Source organism: Diceros bicornis, chromosome 13, assembly GCF_020826845.1.
Source record: "Diceros bicornis minor isolate mBicDic1 chromosome 13, mDicBic1.mat.cur, whole genome shotgun sequence".
In the NCBI taxonomy this organism is placed as follows: Eukaryota; Metazoa; Chordata; class Mammalia; order Perissodactyla; family Rhinocerotidae; genus Diceros; species Diceros bicornis.
In genome coordinates this window covers 20,990,008-21,011,143 of record NC_080752.1, presented here as the reverse complement: position 1 = coordinate 21,011,143, position 21,136 = coordinate 20,990,008, and the positions used below count along the sequence as shown (strand labels likewise).

Genomic DNA, 21,136 nt, shown 5'->3' with positions numbered 1-21,136 from the left:
AGGAGAATGGCACTCATCAGAAAATGGGACTGTGGTCCTCCTCCCACAGACTACCCAAGTCTCGTCATGAGAAAAACATCAGACAAACTCCATTAGGAGGGACATGCTGCAACATACGTGACCAGTACTCTTCAAAGCTGTCAAGCTTGTCAAAAACAAAGAGACTTGACAAACTGTCACAGCCAATAAGAGCCTAAGGAGTCAGGACTAAATTATATGGTATCCTAGATTGGATCCTGGAACAGAACAAGGCCATTAGGTAAAAACTAAAGAAATCTGAATAAAGTATGGTATTTAGTTAATGATAATATATCACTATTGATTCATCAATTGTGACAAACATACCATATACTGTAAGATGTTAGTAAGAGGGTAAGCTGGGTGTCATGTATATGGGGACTCTCTGTACTGTCTTTACAACTTTTCTGTAAATCTAAAACTGTTTTAAAATAAAGTCTATTCAAAATTATAATTAAATTTAATGGGACAAACTTTTAAATAATTTATAGAATATTGCCAACTCTTGATAATCTAGGGGAAATTTCTCTCAGACTCTAGTGTTAGAAAGAACAACAGTCAGATTCTTATCTGTTCACTCACTTAATCCTGATCACGTTCTAATCTTTGCTTTGGCCACTAGGAAGCTCGGAAACAAATCTATTAGTAATTATGAAGAAGCTTCTAGTTTCTATGAAGCTCTTAGTTTCATCTTAGTTATTCTATTAATATTTTCACTTCATTGTGACTTTTTAAAAATATTTTTATCACTGTTTTTATCTTTTCCTATTACCAGTCACCTCAAATCTCTTTAGAGGGAAGATTTATATCTATGAAAGTGTTTTTATCTGATTATACAAAATGTTACTATTCAAATTTCTGACTTCCTATTTCTCATGTTACCAAAATTCTGGATAGTTACCCGCTCAATGGCTAGAACATGGCAAATTACTAAAGCATTCAGCTTCAGTTCCTGAACTGCAAAATGGTGATAACACCACCCACTTTGACGGGTGGTTGTGAAGACTAATGGGGTCCACATTTGTTAATATGCCTAGAACAGATGAAGAGAAGGCACTAGAGAAATGATAATTACATTATTATTATTATTATTATTATTAATAACAAAAGAGCAATAGTTATTTTCATTAATATAATAAAAAGAATGGAGCTGAATTACAAATCAATCATAGGCCAGGTGGTGATTTTCTCAGTGACCTAGATAAACAAAAGGAGCTGCCATATTTTGGAGGATAATAACAATAACTAAAGAAAAGAGGGGGAAAAAAGGGGAGGAGAGAAAAACAGATAAGAAGTGGAGGAGGAGGAGGGCTTCTTACACATCGTAACTGCCAAAAACAAGTCTGAAAGCTTTAAGACAAGGTGAAATCGGATCACGTTTTAGCCTTGACTCCACTAGAATAAGAAAAAGAAAAAAGGAAGGGAAAAACAAAACACCCTTGAGCCTTTTTGGCACTCATTTCCCCAAAGCCTCCCAAAGCAATCACAATAAGAGCCAAATAAACACCAAACCTGAACCTCTCCTTAGCCCAGAGCATGCCAAGCTCATGTCCCACGGCCTAGTTTTTGGCATTGGTACATTCTAATTCAGACCCTTATCTTCCTTATTCTAGAAGAGGGACAGGCATGGAGATTTTTCATTAAAAGAACTATGCATTGTTTAAATACTATGCGCTACACTTTTTGTCCTTGGTACCTCTGACTCCCTCAATAACCCTGAGAGGACGTCCAGGTGAGGACCTGAGGCTCGGGGGGGAAGGAATTCGCTCCAGGTTCTCATCGATAGTACATGGCAAAGACACTGAACCCAGGTTAGTCTGACTACAAGGATTTCCCTCCTTCCACTGTGCCAGAAACTTAGCACAAGGATTCCTTGCCAAATCGACAGAGAAAGGGAACTAAATAAAATAGCTAATTCCTTTAAAAAATTTCTTAGCACTGTGTCGGAAGTTTTTCTGTTACCTCGCTCACTCAGTTCATACAATAACCCCACAGAGTAGGTGTAAATTTATCCCAATTTTACAATCGAGAAAGCTCAGAGGGGTTACTTGTTCACCCTGATCACACAGGTTGAAACAGATAAGGGAGAAGGAATTGGGAGATGAGGAAACAACAGAAGAGAGAGAAAGATGGATGTCAGAGATCCGTGTGCCGGGGAGAGGCTCTAGAAGAGAGGAAATTGGAAGGGCGGCCTGTTGAAGCTGCTCGCAGTCAGGGGCAAGGAGCTGGAGGGGGGATAGCATATTCGTACCAATGAAAACAGACTGAGTCACGAGTGTCGCAGCTGATTAAAAAAATGGCAGGGATGACTGGACAGCCAATAAATCATTTCTGAGCATTCAACTTTCTGCTTCCTCAGGTTTGAGACTGTCATGGGTGGGGATGGAATTCCCCAAGCATGTTCTGATAGGCTAACAAGAAGCTCTCCATTTTTAAATTCACCAAATTCATTAGATCTTTTAAAATACTTCCAACCCCTCACAGGTATGGAGCACCCCAGAGTCACATATTACTTTCATGTATATTCTGGTAGGCAGTGTTGTCCCAATTTACCTGACCATAGAAACACCTGGGGCACTTGTTAACATACAAATCCCCAGGTACCCCACAGAGATTCTGATTCAGTAAGCTTAAAACAGGGAGCCCCGCCAGCCCGGTGGCTTAGCGGTTGGGTGCGCGTGCTCCACTACTGGCGGCCTGGGTTCGGATCCCGGGCGCGCACCGATGCACCGCTTCTCCGGCCATGCTGAGGCCGAGCCCCACATACAGCAACTGGAAGGATGTGAAACTATGACATAAACTATCTATGGGGGCTTTGGGGGAAAAAAAAAAAAAGGGAGGAGGATTGGCAATAGATGTTAGCTCAGAGCCAGTCTTCCTCAGCAAAAAGAGGAGGATTAGCATGGATGTTAGCTCAGGGCTGATCTTCCTCACAAAAACAAAAAAAAAACAAAAAAACAAAAACCAGGGAGCCCTGGCGATCTGTGCGTTTATATGATTCAGCTGATTCCTATAATCAGGCTAGTTTAGGAAAATTGCTTTAATAGGACTCTCCCAACAAGCTTGCAGGGTAGGCACCATGACCCCCATTTTACAGATAAGAAGGAGGAGTTTCGGGGCCGGCCCGGTGGCGCAAGCGGTTGGGTGCGCGCGCTCCGCTGCGGCGGCCCGGGGTTCGCTGGTTCGGATCCCGGGCGCGCACCGACGCACTGCTTGGTAAGCCATGCTGTGGCGGCGTCCCATATAAAGTGGAGGAGGATGGGCACAGATGTTAGCCCAGGGCCGTCTTCCTCAGCAAAAAAAGAGGAGGATTGGCGGATGTTAGCTCAGGGCTGATCTCCTCACAAAAAAAAAAGGAGGAGTTTCAAAGAAGGCAAGGTCACACAACTTGTGTGGCAGAATGGAGGACTATAAGTCACACTGTGACTCCACGGTGAGTATGCACGCCACTGCATTTACTTCTGTCTGATCCAGGGCTAGCTTCAAAAAGCTTGCTCCTTGGTGTCTTACTATGGCATCAGATACTAGGAGATGGGGGCACAGACTAGCCAGCACCATCAGAAAGAACCAGGGAAGAAGTCAATGTCCCTGGGCTGAATAACACTCAAGGAAAAAGAGAAGGAAAGAAGGGCCTCCTCCACCTGCACTTCTGTTTTTGGGTCCTCAAGGTCCACAGGTCGATGGGGTATTGCCGACACCCACACGATTAGCACTGCTTTGACTAATAGGTCCATTTGGCTAAAATGATCAAAACATTTCTTTCACTACTGCACAAAGGTAGGGAAAAAAACTGGAGAAAGATCCTTCCAGAAATAATTTCTGACAATTAATGTCACAGCAAAAGAGAAATGCCCAAGATGAGACCCTCACCCACACACTAGCCTTCCCACTGGTAATAACGGTGGAATGGTGACTAATTACACCTTTTGGGGTAAAGTTCAGACCACTCTTCCAGAGCCTTCTCCCCCCTCGAGGGGTGAGTCCCTGAGGTTCACTGAGGTCATGTTCTGTGTGTGTGGATCCCCTCCACCCGAGCATTTCATCAGTGGGCGGGGAGGATAACAGAAATGAAGAACAACGTGCTTGTGAAATACGTCCTCCCCTATCTCCTTTCTGGAAGCCCCTGCTGCTGAACTGTCACACTCTTATCAACTGGACAAGAAAAGATCCAAATCATACAAAATGAGGTAGACAAGAAGAACACAGGGATGACAGTTCTCCTCTTCCCAGCTTCTCATGAGTTTAAAGAAAAAGGGAAATGGGAGGATTTAGCCCTCCCTAAGTGAGCTGACTTGAAGATACAACAACTGCCTCCCTAAACGCATGTATTTGTGCAGGTTTACCTATCCTCTGGGAAAGATCCTCTTCCTCACAGGGTTGTTCAATACAGATTCTAAACCGCTTTCAGGATGTGAAGACCCCTCCCCACCCTGCTGTCCTCCGTGTGCATCCCCTGAAATCTGAGGTCATTATGACAACAGACTTGCATACCTTCATGTCCAACCTGTTTCTCTCTCTCTACATATCCATCCATGCACACATCCACTCTGGTAATTATAGCAGCCAGAATTTCACACTCGATGAGTATTTTTTAAATTTTCTCTGTCACATAGCAAAAACTTATTTATAACATTCAAATTTTATTGAGAAACGTTGTTGACTTCAACACACATACCTCTATACTCTGGGATGATTCAGGTACATTGATATAAAAAGCAAAATAGCTTCATAATGCGCCCATCCAGTGAAAATCAGCTTCCTCGAAAAACATATCTCCTGCCTTAATATTAGGGACCAAAAAAAAAAATTTCTTTTATTCACCATGTAAAAAGTGCCTTTGGAAAAATGGTCACATTTCATGATGGACTATTCACATCTACTGCAAATGTGTCCAATTTAATGAATGGTCTTCACCTTGGATACCCACATTCCAGGCCTACAGGAACAATGGTGTCTGGCCATGTGTAGTGGAGGTGGAAGATGTATTCAAGATGTTTCAAGTATGCAAAATCACATGCAGATGTACAAACAGTACGTCTAGTCAAAGCGAGTTAAGAGAGCAATATATATACAAACGCCCAAGAATGGATGAGCACAAATAAAATCCAACTTGTAATTAACATACCGTGCTGTGACACCTGTTGCCTTCCACGATAAGAAGTCTGGGAGATCAAAGAAATGTCCCGCCTTCTCCCAGCAAGTCTCTCTCAAGTTCTGCCAAATTAAATACATATTAGAATCAATTATGGCTTTTTTTCTACCCCTCTCCTCTTTCAATAATGTTTCAAATTTTTCAAAACAAAAGCATAGCCAACAATGCCCAATAAAACATCTGTTCAGGGGCCGGGAGTGGGGATGATATAAAAGCAATATTATATAGGAAAGAAAAATTGGCAGTTATTGATCCTTCCAAAAATGACTATAATTTCCCATTTATTCCTCTTTGCCAACCTGGAGGGGCAGGAGGCATATTCTGTGAGAGTATGCAATCTATCTTCCCAGAGGAGGGTGAGAGGATATGCTTCAAGACATATAATAAGATTTCAAAGCTGAACAGCTATAAACTGGGAAGAAAATGCAATAAGAAATTACTCAATGAAACAGAATGTGTCCTGCCATGTAAAATTCTTCCCACGCCAACTGCTTCCAAAGGAGATAGGAAAGATGTCCCTGCCCTCAAAGAGCTTCCCATCTAAGCCAAAGAGAATCAAGCTATTCTTCTAAATTTTTTAAACGTTAGTTTCTTCCACTCTGCCAATGTGGTCAGACTTTTTCTTGCCAACGGGCTTTTTCTTTCCTCACCCGCCACCCTGTTCCCCCCAGAGTCCATGCAGCCCTGCCCCCTTTGGCTAACCCTACCCACCCTTCCCGGGGGAGGCCTTCCAGGATCTCCTACTGAGGTTAGGTCTGGCTGTCGCACAACCCATACCGCCCACAATCATTTGTGTAATGTCTTTCTTTGCTGCTAGATTGTAATCTCTACAAGGTCAAGGGCCTTGTCAGTTTATGTACTATGATATCCCAGGACTGTCTCCTCTCCTCCCCCTACAAAGGACTGGACCCTCAGCTGTGAGGAGAAACCACATGACCTCAGTCCCCTTACACACTCAGCTGGACCAGGGATGGACATGTGACCCAACTGAGCCAATCAGATTCCTTCTCCCAGGAATTGAGAATCAGGATCCAAATGGAGCCATTTAACTTCTGCCTGTGAATGAACTGGAGGTGAGATAAACTTGGAAGCTGTGAAGTGGCCATTTTCTGCCAAGTACCTGGAAAAGAACTTCATCAAGAGAAGAGTAAAGCAGACAGAAGCAGCAGCAAGAAAGGTTTCCTACCATCCAGGCAAGTCTCTATGTCCTGGTTTCAATAATTCTCTCCCCAAGAGGCTACAACAAAAGGAATGTATCATAAGCACGAGATATCTTTGGGAACCCAAGGGCAACAAAGCAGAAGTCCTGAGGAGACGTATTATTCCAGTATCTGTTAGGGGGTGACACATAGGCACTCAGGAAATATTTGATGGACAACAAGACAAACTGCTCAGGTTCACCTCACAAACTCCCACACGAGGAACACTGCAGAGTTTATACACGGCTTCCAAGTGCATTCTCTCCTTAGGACAACACACAAGTCCTGAGGGTGATGACATCTATTTTACAGACATGCAACTGGCCTTTACCTACATTTGCCCTCAAATGCTCTGAGTTCCTCCTCTTTCCTCCTTGCCCGTCACTACTGTATGAACACAGACATCTAAGCACAGCAGAGAAGCTGAGTATTACCCCAGCTACAGGGTCCTATTAAAACAACGGCAACACCGGAAGGGTTCATATGTAAAAGGCAGTGTTAAGCCCATTTTCTGTTATCGTTGTTTATTTGTTTGGGTGAGAGTTTGCATCTGGAAAGAGCTAAATTTCTCTTTGAATGCCCATACATCCTAATGTTAAACAAAGCAAAACTTAAAGCTGACTAAATATGCCTAACGCAGCCAGGAACTCGCATTATCTTTACACACTAATAGGTCACAAGCAGAAAACTGTCGCCTTTGAAACTATGTGAGTCAAACTATGAGTATGCCTTCTGGGGAGTCCCCAAATCTCTTTCCACGTGCTTTGTGGTTTCAGTGATCAGTTCTCAGGGAGGAGGAGAGCAGGCAGCCTCTTCCTCAGGTCTCCAGAAACGCATGGCCAGTCACCAGAAATGAACCACTGAACCACTGCAGCACAGCCAGTGCTCCACGCTAAAGCTGAGCCATCTTCCTAAACTCAGAAAACAACCACTTCTGTCAGGTCCTGTGTGCGGCCACTAAAGACCTGTACAATGCGAGCGCTCAGCCAGCACCACACAGACAGCCCCTGTGGACAAGGGGACCCAAGCAGAATGTCTCAGAGAGAACTTCAGGCCTCTTGCCAAAAAGAGACACATCCGGGGTGGGGGGCAGAGGTAGGAGGCGCAAGACAGCCGAGGAGAATCATTTCTTCTTGAGACCAGGCCAGCTTCACTGATCAAAGCCAGGGACCCCATTCATGCCTCTCTATAGGATGAGAATCCACAAAAATCTTATTAGAAGTATGAGGCATCCTTAAGAACGCATGTGGTCTCAGAGGAGAAGACAGCAGTGTTCCCTGCTTTCTATACAGAAGCCAAGTCTGGAGATTAGCCAGCAGACGGAAGAGGGAAAGAGTTTGCCTGGATGGGAGGGAACATCTCCAGAAGCCTGATCCCTCAAGATGCCGACAGACTACCTATGAGGTTCCCATGCTGTTCTTATGTTGGGCTGCATGACTCACAAGTGCTTTGTCATCAAATGCCAGATTAGCCAAGGGCATATTAGGCCCCGTGGATGGATTTTTAGTCCAGTTCTGTGGGAAAATCTCTCCGTCCCTCCCCCTCCCCAACCAGTACAGTCCCAGCTGAGGGCCTCAATCTTTCTTTTTTTTTTTTTGTGAGGAAGATCAGCCCTGAGCTAACATCCATGCCAATCCTCCTCTTTTTGCTGAGGAAGACTGGCCCTGGGCTAACATCCGTGCCCATCTTCCTCTACTTCATATGGGACACCACCACAGCATGGCCTGACAAGTGCTGCCTTGGTGCGCGCCTGGGATCCGAACCCGGGCCACCAGCAGCAGAGCGCATGCCCTTAACAACTATGCCACGGCGCCGGCCCCGAGGGCCTCAATCTTACTGCATTAATCCTATTCTTATAACCATTGGGCCTGCATCAGCACAGTTACTGTCCTCTTATATTCCTCCACAGCTGGCAATAGTGTTCCCACATGCCTCATCTCATTTGATTCTCAGGGAAGTCAGAGGTGTGTAGACGATATACAACAGTCATGTACTAAGGATATAGAAACGGAGGCTCGGATGACAAGGGCTTACCCCAAAGTCACACAGGGCTTCCAGCTCTAGAGTTAAGAGTCCTTCCTTCCACTGTGCACAGCCACCACCTTGAGTCTCCTAGACCTCTCAGAGCTGTGGATTTTGGCCTTTTGGAAGCATCACGATGGAAGCTATTGCTATTCTTTACAGAAGAAAAAAAAAAATACACACAGAAAAGTCCTCCCAAATGCATTTTTTTAACATAATCTTTATGATTTCAGAGATTTCATTTTCAATTCTGGGCTACTCACTTACCTTCTATGTACCTAATAACCACCTCTGTGCACAAATGGTGCACGGGTCAGAGAGAGCACAGAGCAGGTCCTAAGCACACGTCAACTGTACTGTATCTCCTTATGTGATGGCTGAATCCGGCTCAAACTAGGAGCTCTCTGTGCTGAATGAGTTTGGTCTACCCTCTAGTTACCAAGCAACTAACAAAAACTCGTCTTTTCAAGAAAAAGAAAAATCAGCAGTGATTTGGGGTAAACGACTTGGCAATAAAGGCTTCTGCATTCTTGCTTTGCGCTAAGCAATCCCTGGAAGTCTTGAAAGAACCAAAGAGAACAACTCTTCACTTTTTTTTAATCATCTATTACTTCACAAAACTGCAGCATTTCTTGGGAGGAGGCTGCTACTCAACGTGCACGTGGCTGCAGGTCTCAGCAGAGGGAGGAGGCAGAGCAGCATGTCGGAGGTTCAGGGCCAGGCAGCAGCCTCCCTGGCAGCCTCGGGGCAGGGACATAGCTTCCTCCCTTTCCCTCTCACTGCAGTGTCTGTCCAGGGAGGCAGTGACGTCTCTGCTGGCTTCTAGATGCCGAGGGAACTTGTGGGGAAAATGAAGCTGATACTGTAATGTATGTCAGCAGACAGCAGGGTCTAGGAGGAGCAGGAGAAAGTAGGGATAACCAGTTAAAGAAAGATCATCCAAGTATTTTGTTATTAATTGCAAAAGGGATTTTACTGGGGCTATCTGCTGTGTGCAGTGAATAAAGGGAGGAACAGAGCTCCCTAATCTCCCCCCGCCAATAAGTGATCCTGCCTGAACACTCAAATACCCACAATGTTGTTTTCCAGCACAACTACCCAGAAAATAGCAAAAACTTATCCTCACTCTTCGTTCAAGACTCCAAATTAGGGGACAGGCTGATAGCCCAGAGAGGAAAGGTGTTTCAGGAAGAAACTTAATCCTCACTGTCATTCTTAGAAGAAAAACAATGCTGAAAACATGGAGTAGGTGATAATCCCCAACCAGAAACTTCCCAGAATGAATGGAACAATTGTCTGTTTCAAACTCCCATCCACAGAGAAAAAGACCAAACACTGGAGATATTTCAAGTCAGAGAGAGAAGCTGAGAGGTTTGTGCTACTACAGGCATCTTTCTAAAAACTTAGAAGTTACCATTACATTCCTTCGTTTAAAATGGTTCCACAGTTCCTCGTGGCCTAGAATCACATTTTATCTCCTGGGCGTGGCTCTCAGGACAGACACTTAACAACCCACCCCAAGCTGGCCATTATTGTTGACTCCTGGGCTCACCGCAGCACCCTTCTCTCAGCACTCTCCGCTGGCTCTCGTCTCACTTCTTTCACTACGTCTCCAAGCCTCTGTGGAAGCTGACGCCTCTACATGGACTGACGTTCCCATCTTCCCCTATGATCAGCCTTCCACCTCTGATTCAAACCCACTTAGCTCAAATGTCACCTTTTCAGTGAATCCCTCCATCCCCTGCTGCATCCTAATTACCTATTCCTGTGCCTAAATTCACCCCAAAATGACAAACTCCTGGAGGGCTAAAGCCAGCTAACTCATGAAGAAAAGCAAAAAGTTTCAGGAGGCATAACGAAATTTAAAGTCAGACCCTTTTAAAATAAAATTACAGTGAAGCTGGAGAAAGCTGTGTGCACAGGAAAAGGTAATTAATAAGATGATGTATGACAATAATGTAATGAGTCTGATACAAGGTTTGGTGAGTCAGCCTCATAACTTTATCATTGGATTTTGTGTGGCTGTATATCTGCCTCTAGTGCGTAACCACAGACAGGGCTAAGAGGAGGGAAAGGGCTCAGGCCAGGGAGGCCAGAAGAGGCTTCATGGGGAGAGATTTGAGCTGAAGCCTAAAGGTCAAGCAGAATAAATATCTATGCTACTGCTGAGGACGGCACCCAGAAACAAAAACCTGAAATGACAAGATCGATTACCCCATTTAACCGTTCCTTCACAGAATTTACTTGTAAAGTGAAATAATTCCATTGTATAATTTAAATGATTTAATTTTCAAGAACTGGATATATATATGTGTGTGTGTGTATATATATATGTATGTATGTATACATATGTGTGTGTGTATATATATATATGTATGTATGTATGTATATATATGCTTCCCCCCCCCACCTCCCCTAGGGCCCCACTGTTGTGGGGTAAATTTAAAAGGTAAATTTATAGTCCACACTAGAGCTGGTTTCCTAACCATAAAAATGTTATCATTTACATGAAAACTGATCCTATTCAGCAAAGCTAACTTTGCCCAGGAATGTGATACTGCCACACGCATTAGGAAAACAAGGCTCTGGTATGTGGGCTCTAAGAACTTTGGAGTCAGGCAGACCTGAGTTTGATTACTGTCCTCACCACTTCCCAGCTGTGTAGCTTTAGCCAAATTAATTTCTCTAAGCCCTAGTTTCCTCAAATGCCATATGACTAGCATCTCCCTCAAAGGACACTGTGAGAACTAAATGAAATAATGCCAACAAGTTTCACTCTAATCACTGCTACAGAGCTTTATATTTTTCACAGCACTTTGACATGCATGATCTCATCTGATCTGTATAATTCTTTAAGGCAGGGGAGGCAAGAAATTATAAACCTCACCTTGCAGGTTAAGAAACTAAAACCCAGAAAGGGACCACGACTGTCCCAAGGTTACACAACAGATATGTGGAAAGAGAGACTTAGATGTAGATCTCTAACAACCAGCCCAGTGCTGTTCTGGTGCCTGCCTCCGTAACACAGAATAAAATGCAGAAGTGCCAGGAGAAGAAGAGAGACTCTAAGGTGACCTAGATAACAGGAATCCTATGTGGTGCTATCTACAGGAGGGAAGGAGGGAAGAAGGAAGGGACCTCCTTCCTCATATGAAGAGAAGGCTTTGGAATGGGTTAGAAGGTCTGGGAGCAGACATGAAAAAATGTAGAAGATCTGGGCCAAGGGAGACATGAGGAGGTCTTCCTGATACCTCATTCTCCTGGACCCCTTCACGCCCTTCTCACTGCTATTCTGCCTCCTTCTTGAGCTCCTTTTCCTTGGTTGCCCGTTAAATGTGGCAGCTCCCCAGAGTTCTTGCCCCATTCACTGCTCTCCTCACTGCTCACATGCTCCCTGGGCAATCTCAATTACTCCCATGGTTCCAAACAAGTACAAGTTAAATAACATGCCAAATCTCAAACCCCACACTCTTCTCTGGGACACATCCCTGGATGTCCCGCTGCACCTCTAACTCCACACGTCCATAACAGAATCTGCTCTTTTCCCCCAAATGTTTCCCCCTCCTTGATTTTCTATGTCAGTTGATCCAGTTTCCTAAGGAATCATCTTCTACTTCTCCTTCTCTCTCATTCTTTACATCCAATCATCCTTCTAATTTAAACTCCCAATTAATTCATGAAGAGGTTCCTACCACTTCACCCTCTGTATGAGAGTTCTCCAAAGAAATAGAACCAATAGATTTTATATATATATATACATACATATACATATCCGCTATCTTTCATACGAAATCTCTTCACCTACATATACATACACATATACATATGTAGATGAAGAGATTTATTATAAGGATTTGCTCACACAATTACGGAGCCCGAAGAAGTCGCAAGATCTGCAGCTGGCAAGCTGGACATCCAGAAGTTCCAGTCTGAGTCTGAAAGCCTGAGAGCCAGGAGAGTTGATGGTACAAGTTCTAGTCCGAAGGCCAACAGGCTGGAGACCCAAGAAAAGCCAGGTTTCAGTCCGAGTCTGAAGGTAGACAAAGACTGGTGTCCCAGTGCAAGGCAATCAGGCAGGAGGAGTTCCCTCTTACCAGCCTTTCGGTTCTATTCAGGTCTTCACTTGATTATAGGAGGGCAATCTGCTCTACTCAGTTTACCAATTCAAATGTTAATGTCATCCAGAAACACCCTCACAGACATATTCAGAATAATGCTTGACCAAATGTCTAGGTGCCTTGCGGTCCACTCCAGGTGACACATAAAATTAACCACCATACCCTCATCTTCACTATCCTATTTTCAGTCCATCATATTCTATCACCTGGATTATTGCTAACACATCTACGGTATACTACAGAAGTGGCGACAATTCCTCCCCTCCCAGTTTCCATGCCCTTTGCAATATGACTCTGTAGCTCTTCCCATTAAGAGGTGAATCTATTTCTCCACCACTCGAATTGGGCCTGGCCGTGTGACCTGCTTTGACCAATGGAATGAAGCAGAAGTGCCACCATGCTACTTCTGAATTAAGGCCTCACAAGACCTTGCTTTTGTCTTCTTGGAATACAGCGCTGCCACATGAGGCAGCTCAGGCTGGCCTGCTGGAGGATGAGAGGACATGTGGAGCAGAAACAAACCATCCCAGCCAGGGCTCCAGACACACCAGAGAGCTGAGCAAAGCCAAAATCAGCAAACCCTACCCAGCCGACCTTCTATAGACTCTTGAATGAATTCAGCAGAGACCAGAAAAACCATTTGTCTTAGCCCATCCCAAATTAGCAACCTGCATAATTATGAGGTAAGTAAATGGTTGGTTTTTTACTCCATTAAGTGTTGAGGTGGTTTATTACACAGCAAAGCTAACTGATACAGCCCCTAACTTTCAAATCTTACCCCCCTTCAACTCCCACCTCTACAGAGCCAATTAGAATACAAAGGCCAATGTAAAATGTACATTTGACTATATAAATGATTCATTCATTCACATTCAGTAAGTATGTCTTTGGTATCCTCTATGTATAGGTACTGTGCTCAGTGCTAGAGAAACAAGACCAAACAACAGACACACACCCCCGCAGGGAGCTTGCAATCTAGTATACTTTGCACCCTTCAAAGTTCTCTACTGCTTTGGAGTGAAAGATCAAATTCATTAACACGGCATTTCTGATCCACGTCTTACTCTCTAGCTCCATGTCTGATCACTCTGAGATACTACACTGTGATCACGCACATAAACTGTGATTTGGTTCAACATTCTGGCTTTGTCCACAGTGCACCCTACCTGAAATGCCTTCCTTCTTTCACCTGGTCAACATGGACTCATCACACAGGACTCAACTCTAGTGCGACCCACTCATAAGCTGAGTTAGGTGCTCCTACGCTGTGGCCCCACAATACTCTGTGAACATCCTATCACGGGCCTTCCCTGTCTGTCTCCCTCACTAGACTGAAAGCTCCTAAGAGGCAAGGACTGTTTCTTTCAGTCTCTCTATTCCTAGGACCTAGCATTGAATCTGATACATAGATGATGAAAAATGTTAGCTAAATGAATAAATAAACAAATGAATGAGAAGAGATATACGAGCCAAATAGGAGCTTGTGACATGGAAATAAGGAATGAATGGATAAATGAACGAGGCTGTGAATAAGAACTGTCCCAGTTTCTCTCTTCTCATTCAAGTAATGGCTTTTCACAGTCCATCTTAGGAGCAGAGACACATTCCAGCCAAGCCAGACTGCCAGGAAGATAAATTTTTCTTCTCAGGGTGAGCAGGTCCTTTGGAGAAGTCTCATTTTAATTGGAAAATGGATTCTTCACTTCCTGGCTTGGACTCCTGGGTCAGTGCAGCGCCATGCTGAACGGCTGCCAAGCCCCACTGGAGAGGGGGCTGTGGCGGGAAGAGCGCACCGTCAAATGCCGAGTGCTCTGGGACATCTGAGGACAACCTGGTGTCGGGTCCAGGCGGGCTCACACGGATGCCCCCTCCTCTTTCTTCCCCAAATGTCCTTCAACCCAAACTTTACTCATCCCCACCCCATAAAGGATGGTGTACGTTCCTGTTCCACTTGGCATTTCTTTGGGTTCCACTTGGCATTACTTGGGTGTATAATACCCTTCCTTGTTCATTTATACCACTGCGCACAGTTCCACTGTCATGTCCTGTAGGGCACAAAGTCCACAACAGAGAAATCCCTGCACTGCTCAGCTAGTAGAAGATTACCAGAACTCCATAAACTCTTCCTTATGATGGATGCATAGCAGTCCAGCATCACAGAAAACATCCCTTCTCAGAACACTGCTTGCATCTTTGGTGAAGGGTCCTTGTAGAGGACGCTGACCACTGTACGGTTATTGTGACCTGGCTCCAGCTTCCTCTCTAGCCTCACCTGTCAACACCTTCACCTATCAGCAACCCCTACAGCCCCGGATTCTCCAAAGAGGCTGACCCAATGGCAGATCTGGTAACGCAACATGCTGCTCTACATTGAGGGGCCTTTGCACATCCTGCTGCCTCCTCTCCGGAGCCAGACTGCAGCGGGCATCTCCTGGCTCTAATGCTTCCCAGCCACGTGGTCTTGGGAAAGCTACTTAACTACTCTTCACTTCCCTTTCCTTGTCCTGTAATAATGACAGAGAACACCACCACCACCTACGCCACAGAGCTGTAAGGGAGCAAAGGAGCAAATGTATGTGAGGTGTTTAGAACAACATTTAGCACATAGGAAGCACTTGTTAAATGACTGTTCCTATTACTAGTTGGAATGTCAATTCCACATGTTTCCATCTTCAGGAAGGAGGACAGGCTTTGGAGACCGACATATTTTAGTTTAACCCTTGGTTTTCCTATCTGGTACCTAATGTCTATGGGTCTCACTTTGTTCATTTACAGCAATGTTTAACTCACAGTATTGTTAGTAGGATTTGATTCAATGAGGCTGTACATGTTACTGTGCCCATCCTGGCACAACCCCAGTTAATGTTAGTTTCCTCTGCAAGCCTTACCCTTCTCAAATTATATGGGGGCCTGTCTCCTTTACTAGACTCTTAGCTCCTTTTAGGGAGGGACTTTAATTTATTCATCTGTATCCCTAGTGTTAGCATGAAATAACTATTTCTCAAATGAAATATTTATTGACCATGCAACAATCTGTCTATCAGTCCTGGTTTGTGGCCAGGTGTGTGCTAGGTAGGAAGGTGGGCCATGAAAGGCAGGAATATACTGCTCCCAATCCCCACGTTGCTTATTGGCTAGGTGGAGCAAAGACTCTGCCTATGAAACATCCAGTAGGAATGGATAAGTAGTACAGAATAACTCAAGTTCGAAAACACCTGATTTATAAACTAAGAATGCTGCATGGTCATAAAGCAAAGACTCTGCTGTGGGCAGGCGGCAGAGGAAAGGTATTACTTAGGAGGTAGCGCCTGACCTCGGTGTAGAGGGAAGACAGAGACCAAGGAAGATGGGGTGGTGGGCAGTCCAAGCTGGGGCAAGTGCCTGAGCAACAGTGCAGGAAGCAGCATCAGCTGTGTCCCTGACCACGGAATAGGAAGCCTGAGAAGGTCTGCCTGAGAGACATGTGCGGAAGTGCAGGACGAGGAGAATCTGGATTGTGTTAGACACTCGGGTCAGAAGAGAAGAAGCCACCATCAGTCGCCGAGCAGAGGGTGATTTGTGAATCCAGCAACAGAGGGTGGGAAGTATGGAGGGGAGAAGAGACAGGAGGCAGGAGGACCAGTTCCCATATACACTTCTGACACAGAGAGAGAAGAAAGAGCGTAGGCAAAGGAAGGAAGCAAGGAAAATGGAGGCAAAAGAGAAGATGAGTGAGAAAGAAAATGAAACATGAAAGATTAAGTAGAAGGGGAGGAAGGAGAAGAAAATAAAGACAAACACGAAAGACACGCAAAGAGAGAAAGGGAAGACAGGGTGAAGAGAAAGAACAGGTTCAACAGGAGAACAGAATAAAATGAGAAAGGCTGAAAAACAAAGTAAGAGAGAAAGACAGAAAAAAAATAGAAAAATGAAAAAGATGTGTAGAAAACAGCAGCAGCACCACGACAATGTCCCTGATGAGAAGAGATGTGCAGAAGGCAGGGCAGAAGGCAGAGAGCCCTGTTCTCGGTCTGCGCACTGTCTCTCCTCCGGGGGAATGAAGTCATGGCTGATGTCACCACCTCTGAGTCACACGCCCACCAAAGCAGAGGTGGAAAGGGCCCTGCCTGGTGTGTAGTCCCACCCTCCTAGACAGGAGGGGTTAATTCATGCTCTCTTCTCTGGAGTGCTGTCTAGTCTAGGCCTGAGATGACTGAAATGAGGAGAGCTTCTCCTTCCGCCCAGAAGGACATCACAGCCATGTGAGCATTCGGAGCCCATCTTCACTGAGTTCTCAGGTCCAGGCCCCTGAGATGGGGAGTCAGAAAAAGTGCAGCAAATAGCTTCAGGCTCTGCTCTGATTGTGGCTACGGTAAACTGGCTCCATCCTATGATGTCCAAAAAGGGAATTCCCATAACGAATAGTACTGAGGACACACAAGGGACTCAAAAGTGCTTTCTGACCTACTCGCTGAAGGGCTTTCTCACATTCTAAGCTCTCACCATACTTTACCTGCAGCCCATGGAGGTCTTGTTTCCTCAGACTGCCAGACCTTTACTCACGCCGTTCCACGCACCCGGCCTGCCGTTTGTAAGCTACCCACCCAAGTGCTTACCTACCCCAGTCCATCCATCAGCCCCCAGCCTATATCTCCTCCTCCTGACTCCTCTCCCCCACCCAGGACCTGACTTCCATTCCTCTGCCAGGGCACTGTGCCTTCATTCCTGCCCCTCTCCCAGGATACGAGCAGCCTAAGGACTTACTGCTATACTCCCAGCATTTAGTAAAAAGGACCTGGAATAAAATAAATTTTCAACAAATATTTGCTGAATGAATGAACGTCCTTGATCAACTCTGGCAGGAACTGACTAGCACCACACTATTTTGAGACACTTCTAAAACACGTACTGGTTCTTACAGCCATCACCCTGAGGACGCACATTCCTGAAGACAATACTCTAGAAGTTACTAATAACAGAGCAAGTGAAAATGCTCTAGAAGCATGTGCTTGGAGCATCTCAGGATGGACTGACTCTCCTCAACTGCTCCACTCCCCCAACCCTGGGCATGCGAGCTGCTGTGGAAAGACCGCAGGCTCGAGTTAGATTTGGGTTAGATTACCAGCTCCACCGTTCACTCTCTTAGTCTGCCCCACCTGTTCAAACAGGAATAATACCTGCTCCCCATGCTGCCCACAAAGATCAAGCACAGTTGAAAAAAACAACAACAAAGTGTCTATCCCTGAACAGTCTGAATTTTTCCATTCACTCCTGGCTTTCTTAACTGCACTTAGAGATAAGTATATGAAAAACAGACCTCACTAATTTTCTTTCCAAAAATCAACTTCTTCTGTTATAATCACCATCTGAAAACACATCACTACCACCAGCACTCTACAACGTACCAAATACCTTCTGATACATGATATTGCCTTTACCACCATTTTATAGACAAGAAACTAATGCTCATAAGTGAAGCGAATTGCCCAAGATCATGCAGATAGTAAGTGAAAAGCCTGGGGTGGAACCCGGGCCGCTTGATCTCCAAACCCGAGACTCCTTCACCACAGTCCGGCTGTTGCTTCCCAGGACACGGGAGGTGCTCAGTAAATACTTGCACAGTGATTCACTCTCCTTCTCAGGTCCCTGGGCTTGTCTCTGACCCCCAGCCAGAGCCAGACCACACGGCTTCACGCCAGGACAACTGCAGGAGGCTTCACGCTGCTCCCAGTTCCCTTCTCATCTATCTGAGGTCCACAGGGTGCCAGCGTTGGAGGAGGACTTCAGCGGTCATGGAGAGCAGTTGTTCTCAAATGCCAGACCATGAACTAGTGTCAGTCATGGCCAATAATTTTCACTAATCAGTGGTGAAGTAATAATACAAATAATATTAGGGAAGATGAAATCCTTATTAATAATATTATGAATAATTAATTGGTAAAAAGATCTCATTTCCTAATTGCCTGCTTTGCTTTCCTTGGGCAAGCTCCAACACTCTATACATGTAGCATTACTGGGAGAAAATGTCTGTCTGGGCCACAGTTCAGACCCTTCAGCAAAGCCCTAATGAGAGACAGAGGCCAGGAGGACAGAGCCACTTACTCAGGCAGCTCTCTAATTTCCTCTGAGCACTGCCCAGTCTTGCATTTTTGAGCCAGGAGACACTGACCGTTGAGACTGCAAAGCCTGGAATCCAGACCAAAGCAGCTCTTTGAGAGGGTGTGGATATGGGTATTGATGGGGCTGCAGAGTTGAGATCAGACTTTTTTTATTACTGAGGTCACTCGCAAGTTTTACCTAGTCTGTAGCCTCTCCGTACGGGAAAGATTCAGAGAGACATGGACTTTTTTGGGGATCCCTGAATCACTTTACCATTCAACCAGCAAAGTGGCCATAGCCTGATGCACAGAGCCAAATCTCAAGTGAGGTCCTAGCTGCAGACGTACTTCCAGGAGCCCTGGGTTCAGAAGAGGTAAGGAACTAGTTGAATCATTTATTCATTCTTTCAAACTACACACATTTAAGGTGAATGCATAGGGAAGGAAGAGGCCAGCTCTTTAAGAGGTAACTCTAACGTGCTAGAGCACAGACTAAAGAGGAATGGGCTGGAATTGGTGCAGTGGAGGGCATCTCAGATCTCACCCAGTCTCAAGCATGATTCTTTAATAATGAATCTAACTTAGGATAACTGTGATAACTTTTTATTCTAGAGTTCATATTTATCTTAAAAATTCAAGTCAGACAAAGGTGTTATCTGGGACTTGAAACTTACACTATGAGAACCAGCTCTCTCTACTGAGGTGTCTCATCTGTAGAGCAGATGGGGGACTCTGCCTGATAAAGGCTGGAGTTTGACCAGCTAACCTTTACAACTCCTTTTAAATCCATTTCCTAGAGTTAGAAAACCCAGGTTTGCATTCCAGCATTGCCAGAAGTAATAGAGTCAGTAAATGGTCATCTACTTAACTCCCGCCATCCTTAGCTTCTTTATCTGCAAAGTAAGTGATAACATCTACCTCACAGGATTTTCATAAGAAAGAAGTAGATAGCTGATTTAAAAGCACACGGTTGGTATTTAATCAATTCTAGGGCAGGTGTTGATGATGTTGGTAGAGAGCAATCAAACAGGGTCAATTGAGATATCTGAGATAAACAGAATTCAGGAAGTATCTCAGAAAGTCTTTAATATTTCAAACTGCTTTCACAAGTATAACGATGTCTCAACTTACTCCCAAAACTTAAGGTGGGGTGATGGATGGAGAAAGGGACAGATGGATGGACATATGTGTGATATGTGATAAAGCAAGTACAGTGAAATGGCAATGGCAGAATCTGGTGATGCTCTGAGTGTTCACTTTAAAATTCAACTTGTCTGTATGTTTGAAAATTTTGATAATAAAATGTTGGAAAAAAATGGCTTTCACAGCCTTTTCTTCTAGACTTGGGAGCTCCCCAGATAAAGGATGCTCTTGGCTTCCACCTTCCTCCCCATCACCAGGCATAATGCCTTCTACAGAGCAGTCACTAGACAAAAGTTGGTTTCACTGACTAAATGAATATGTCCCTACAATAGCAGAACAGTTATTCTCATTTTGAAGATAACGGAACCAAAAAAAAAAGAGTAAAACCAACTCATATGCTCAGAGAAATGAGATTTACTTACCCTTCCAGAAGAATGCCCTGTCTTGCATCTTTTCTGACTTCTAGCCTGCCTTCTCCCTTGCCCTAATCAACATCTATCTACCCCAAGCCTCCAGAGCTCCGAAGTGACAGTTCACCTCAATGAGGTCAAGCGTGCTAATGAGTTCCTATATCATGACATACATTGAACACGTCGTCTTTTGTAGTGTCTTTTCTAAAGACAATATTTTTCTCTAATAGATGTGACCTCCATTTTAGCCACAGTGAGAAAAGGATTTTATTCAATTTTTGTTTTACATCAAATCACACCATGAAGGTATAAAGCCAGCCGAACTTAGCAATCTTTCTCTTGCCTCTCTGGTTAAAAACACCTAGATGTAGCTGAATTTCCGCACAGTTGTCAGAAGGCTGGTAGCAAGGAAGCTGGGCCCACGGGCTTTACTACTACAGCCACGATTCTGGCTCCGACCAGGAAACATGAATTCATTTACAAATACTGAATATGTTTTCAATGCCAAGCACTGTGTTTGGCTCTGGGGATACAGCATCCAGGTATGGATGGAGAGAGTTGGTTCCTGCTCTTATGGAGCTAAGAATCCACCAAACCAAATGAGGAAGGAACACAGTGCAGGAGGGAAAAAACAAGACAGGATCTAGAGCTAAAAGACCTTCACAAAGCCCCAGTCCTGATACTTGTGGACAAGTGATTTCATCTCTTTGAGGCCTGTTGTATTTGTCTGTAAAATGTGGCAAATAGTAACACTTATCTCACAAGGCCATGTCATAGATCAAATAAAGAAAATATATGTCCAAGTCTGCCATAAGCCATAAAGTAAAATACAAAATATAGTATTGTAATAATAGCTGACATTTATCAAATGTTACTAGATATCAGGCCAAGCCCGGCCCCCTCTTTTTTGGTCTGTTTTTTAAAATTACCTTGTTGGACTATAAAACTATAAGAATACATCACATATTTGGCATAAGTCAAATAAGCAAATGCAAGG

At 44.5% G+C, this 21,136-nt stretch overlaps 1 protein-coding gene across 5 annotated transcripts in view; it reads right to left on the bottom strand.

Moving 5' to 3' along the window:
* FGGY (FGGY carbohydrate kinase domain containing) overlaps positions 1–21,136 on the bottom strand; it is a 400,007-nt gene that overhangs the window by 331,429 nt on the left and 47,442 nt on the right. For all 5 annotated transcript variants that reach the window (XM_058552541.1, XM_058552544.1, XM_058552542.1 and 2 more), the window contains one exon: positions 5,144–5,232. In XM_058552541.1, the coding sequence (XP_058408524.1) occupies positions 5,144–5,232 (89 nt within the window). The remainder of the gene's footprint in view (positions 1–5,143; positions 5,233–21,136) is intronic.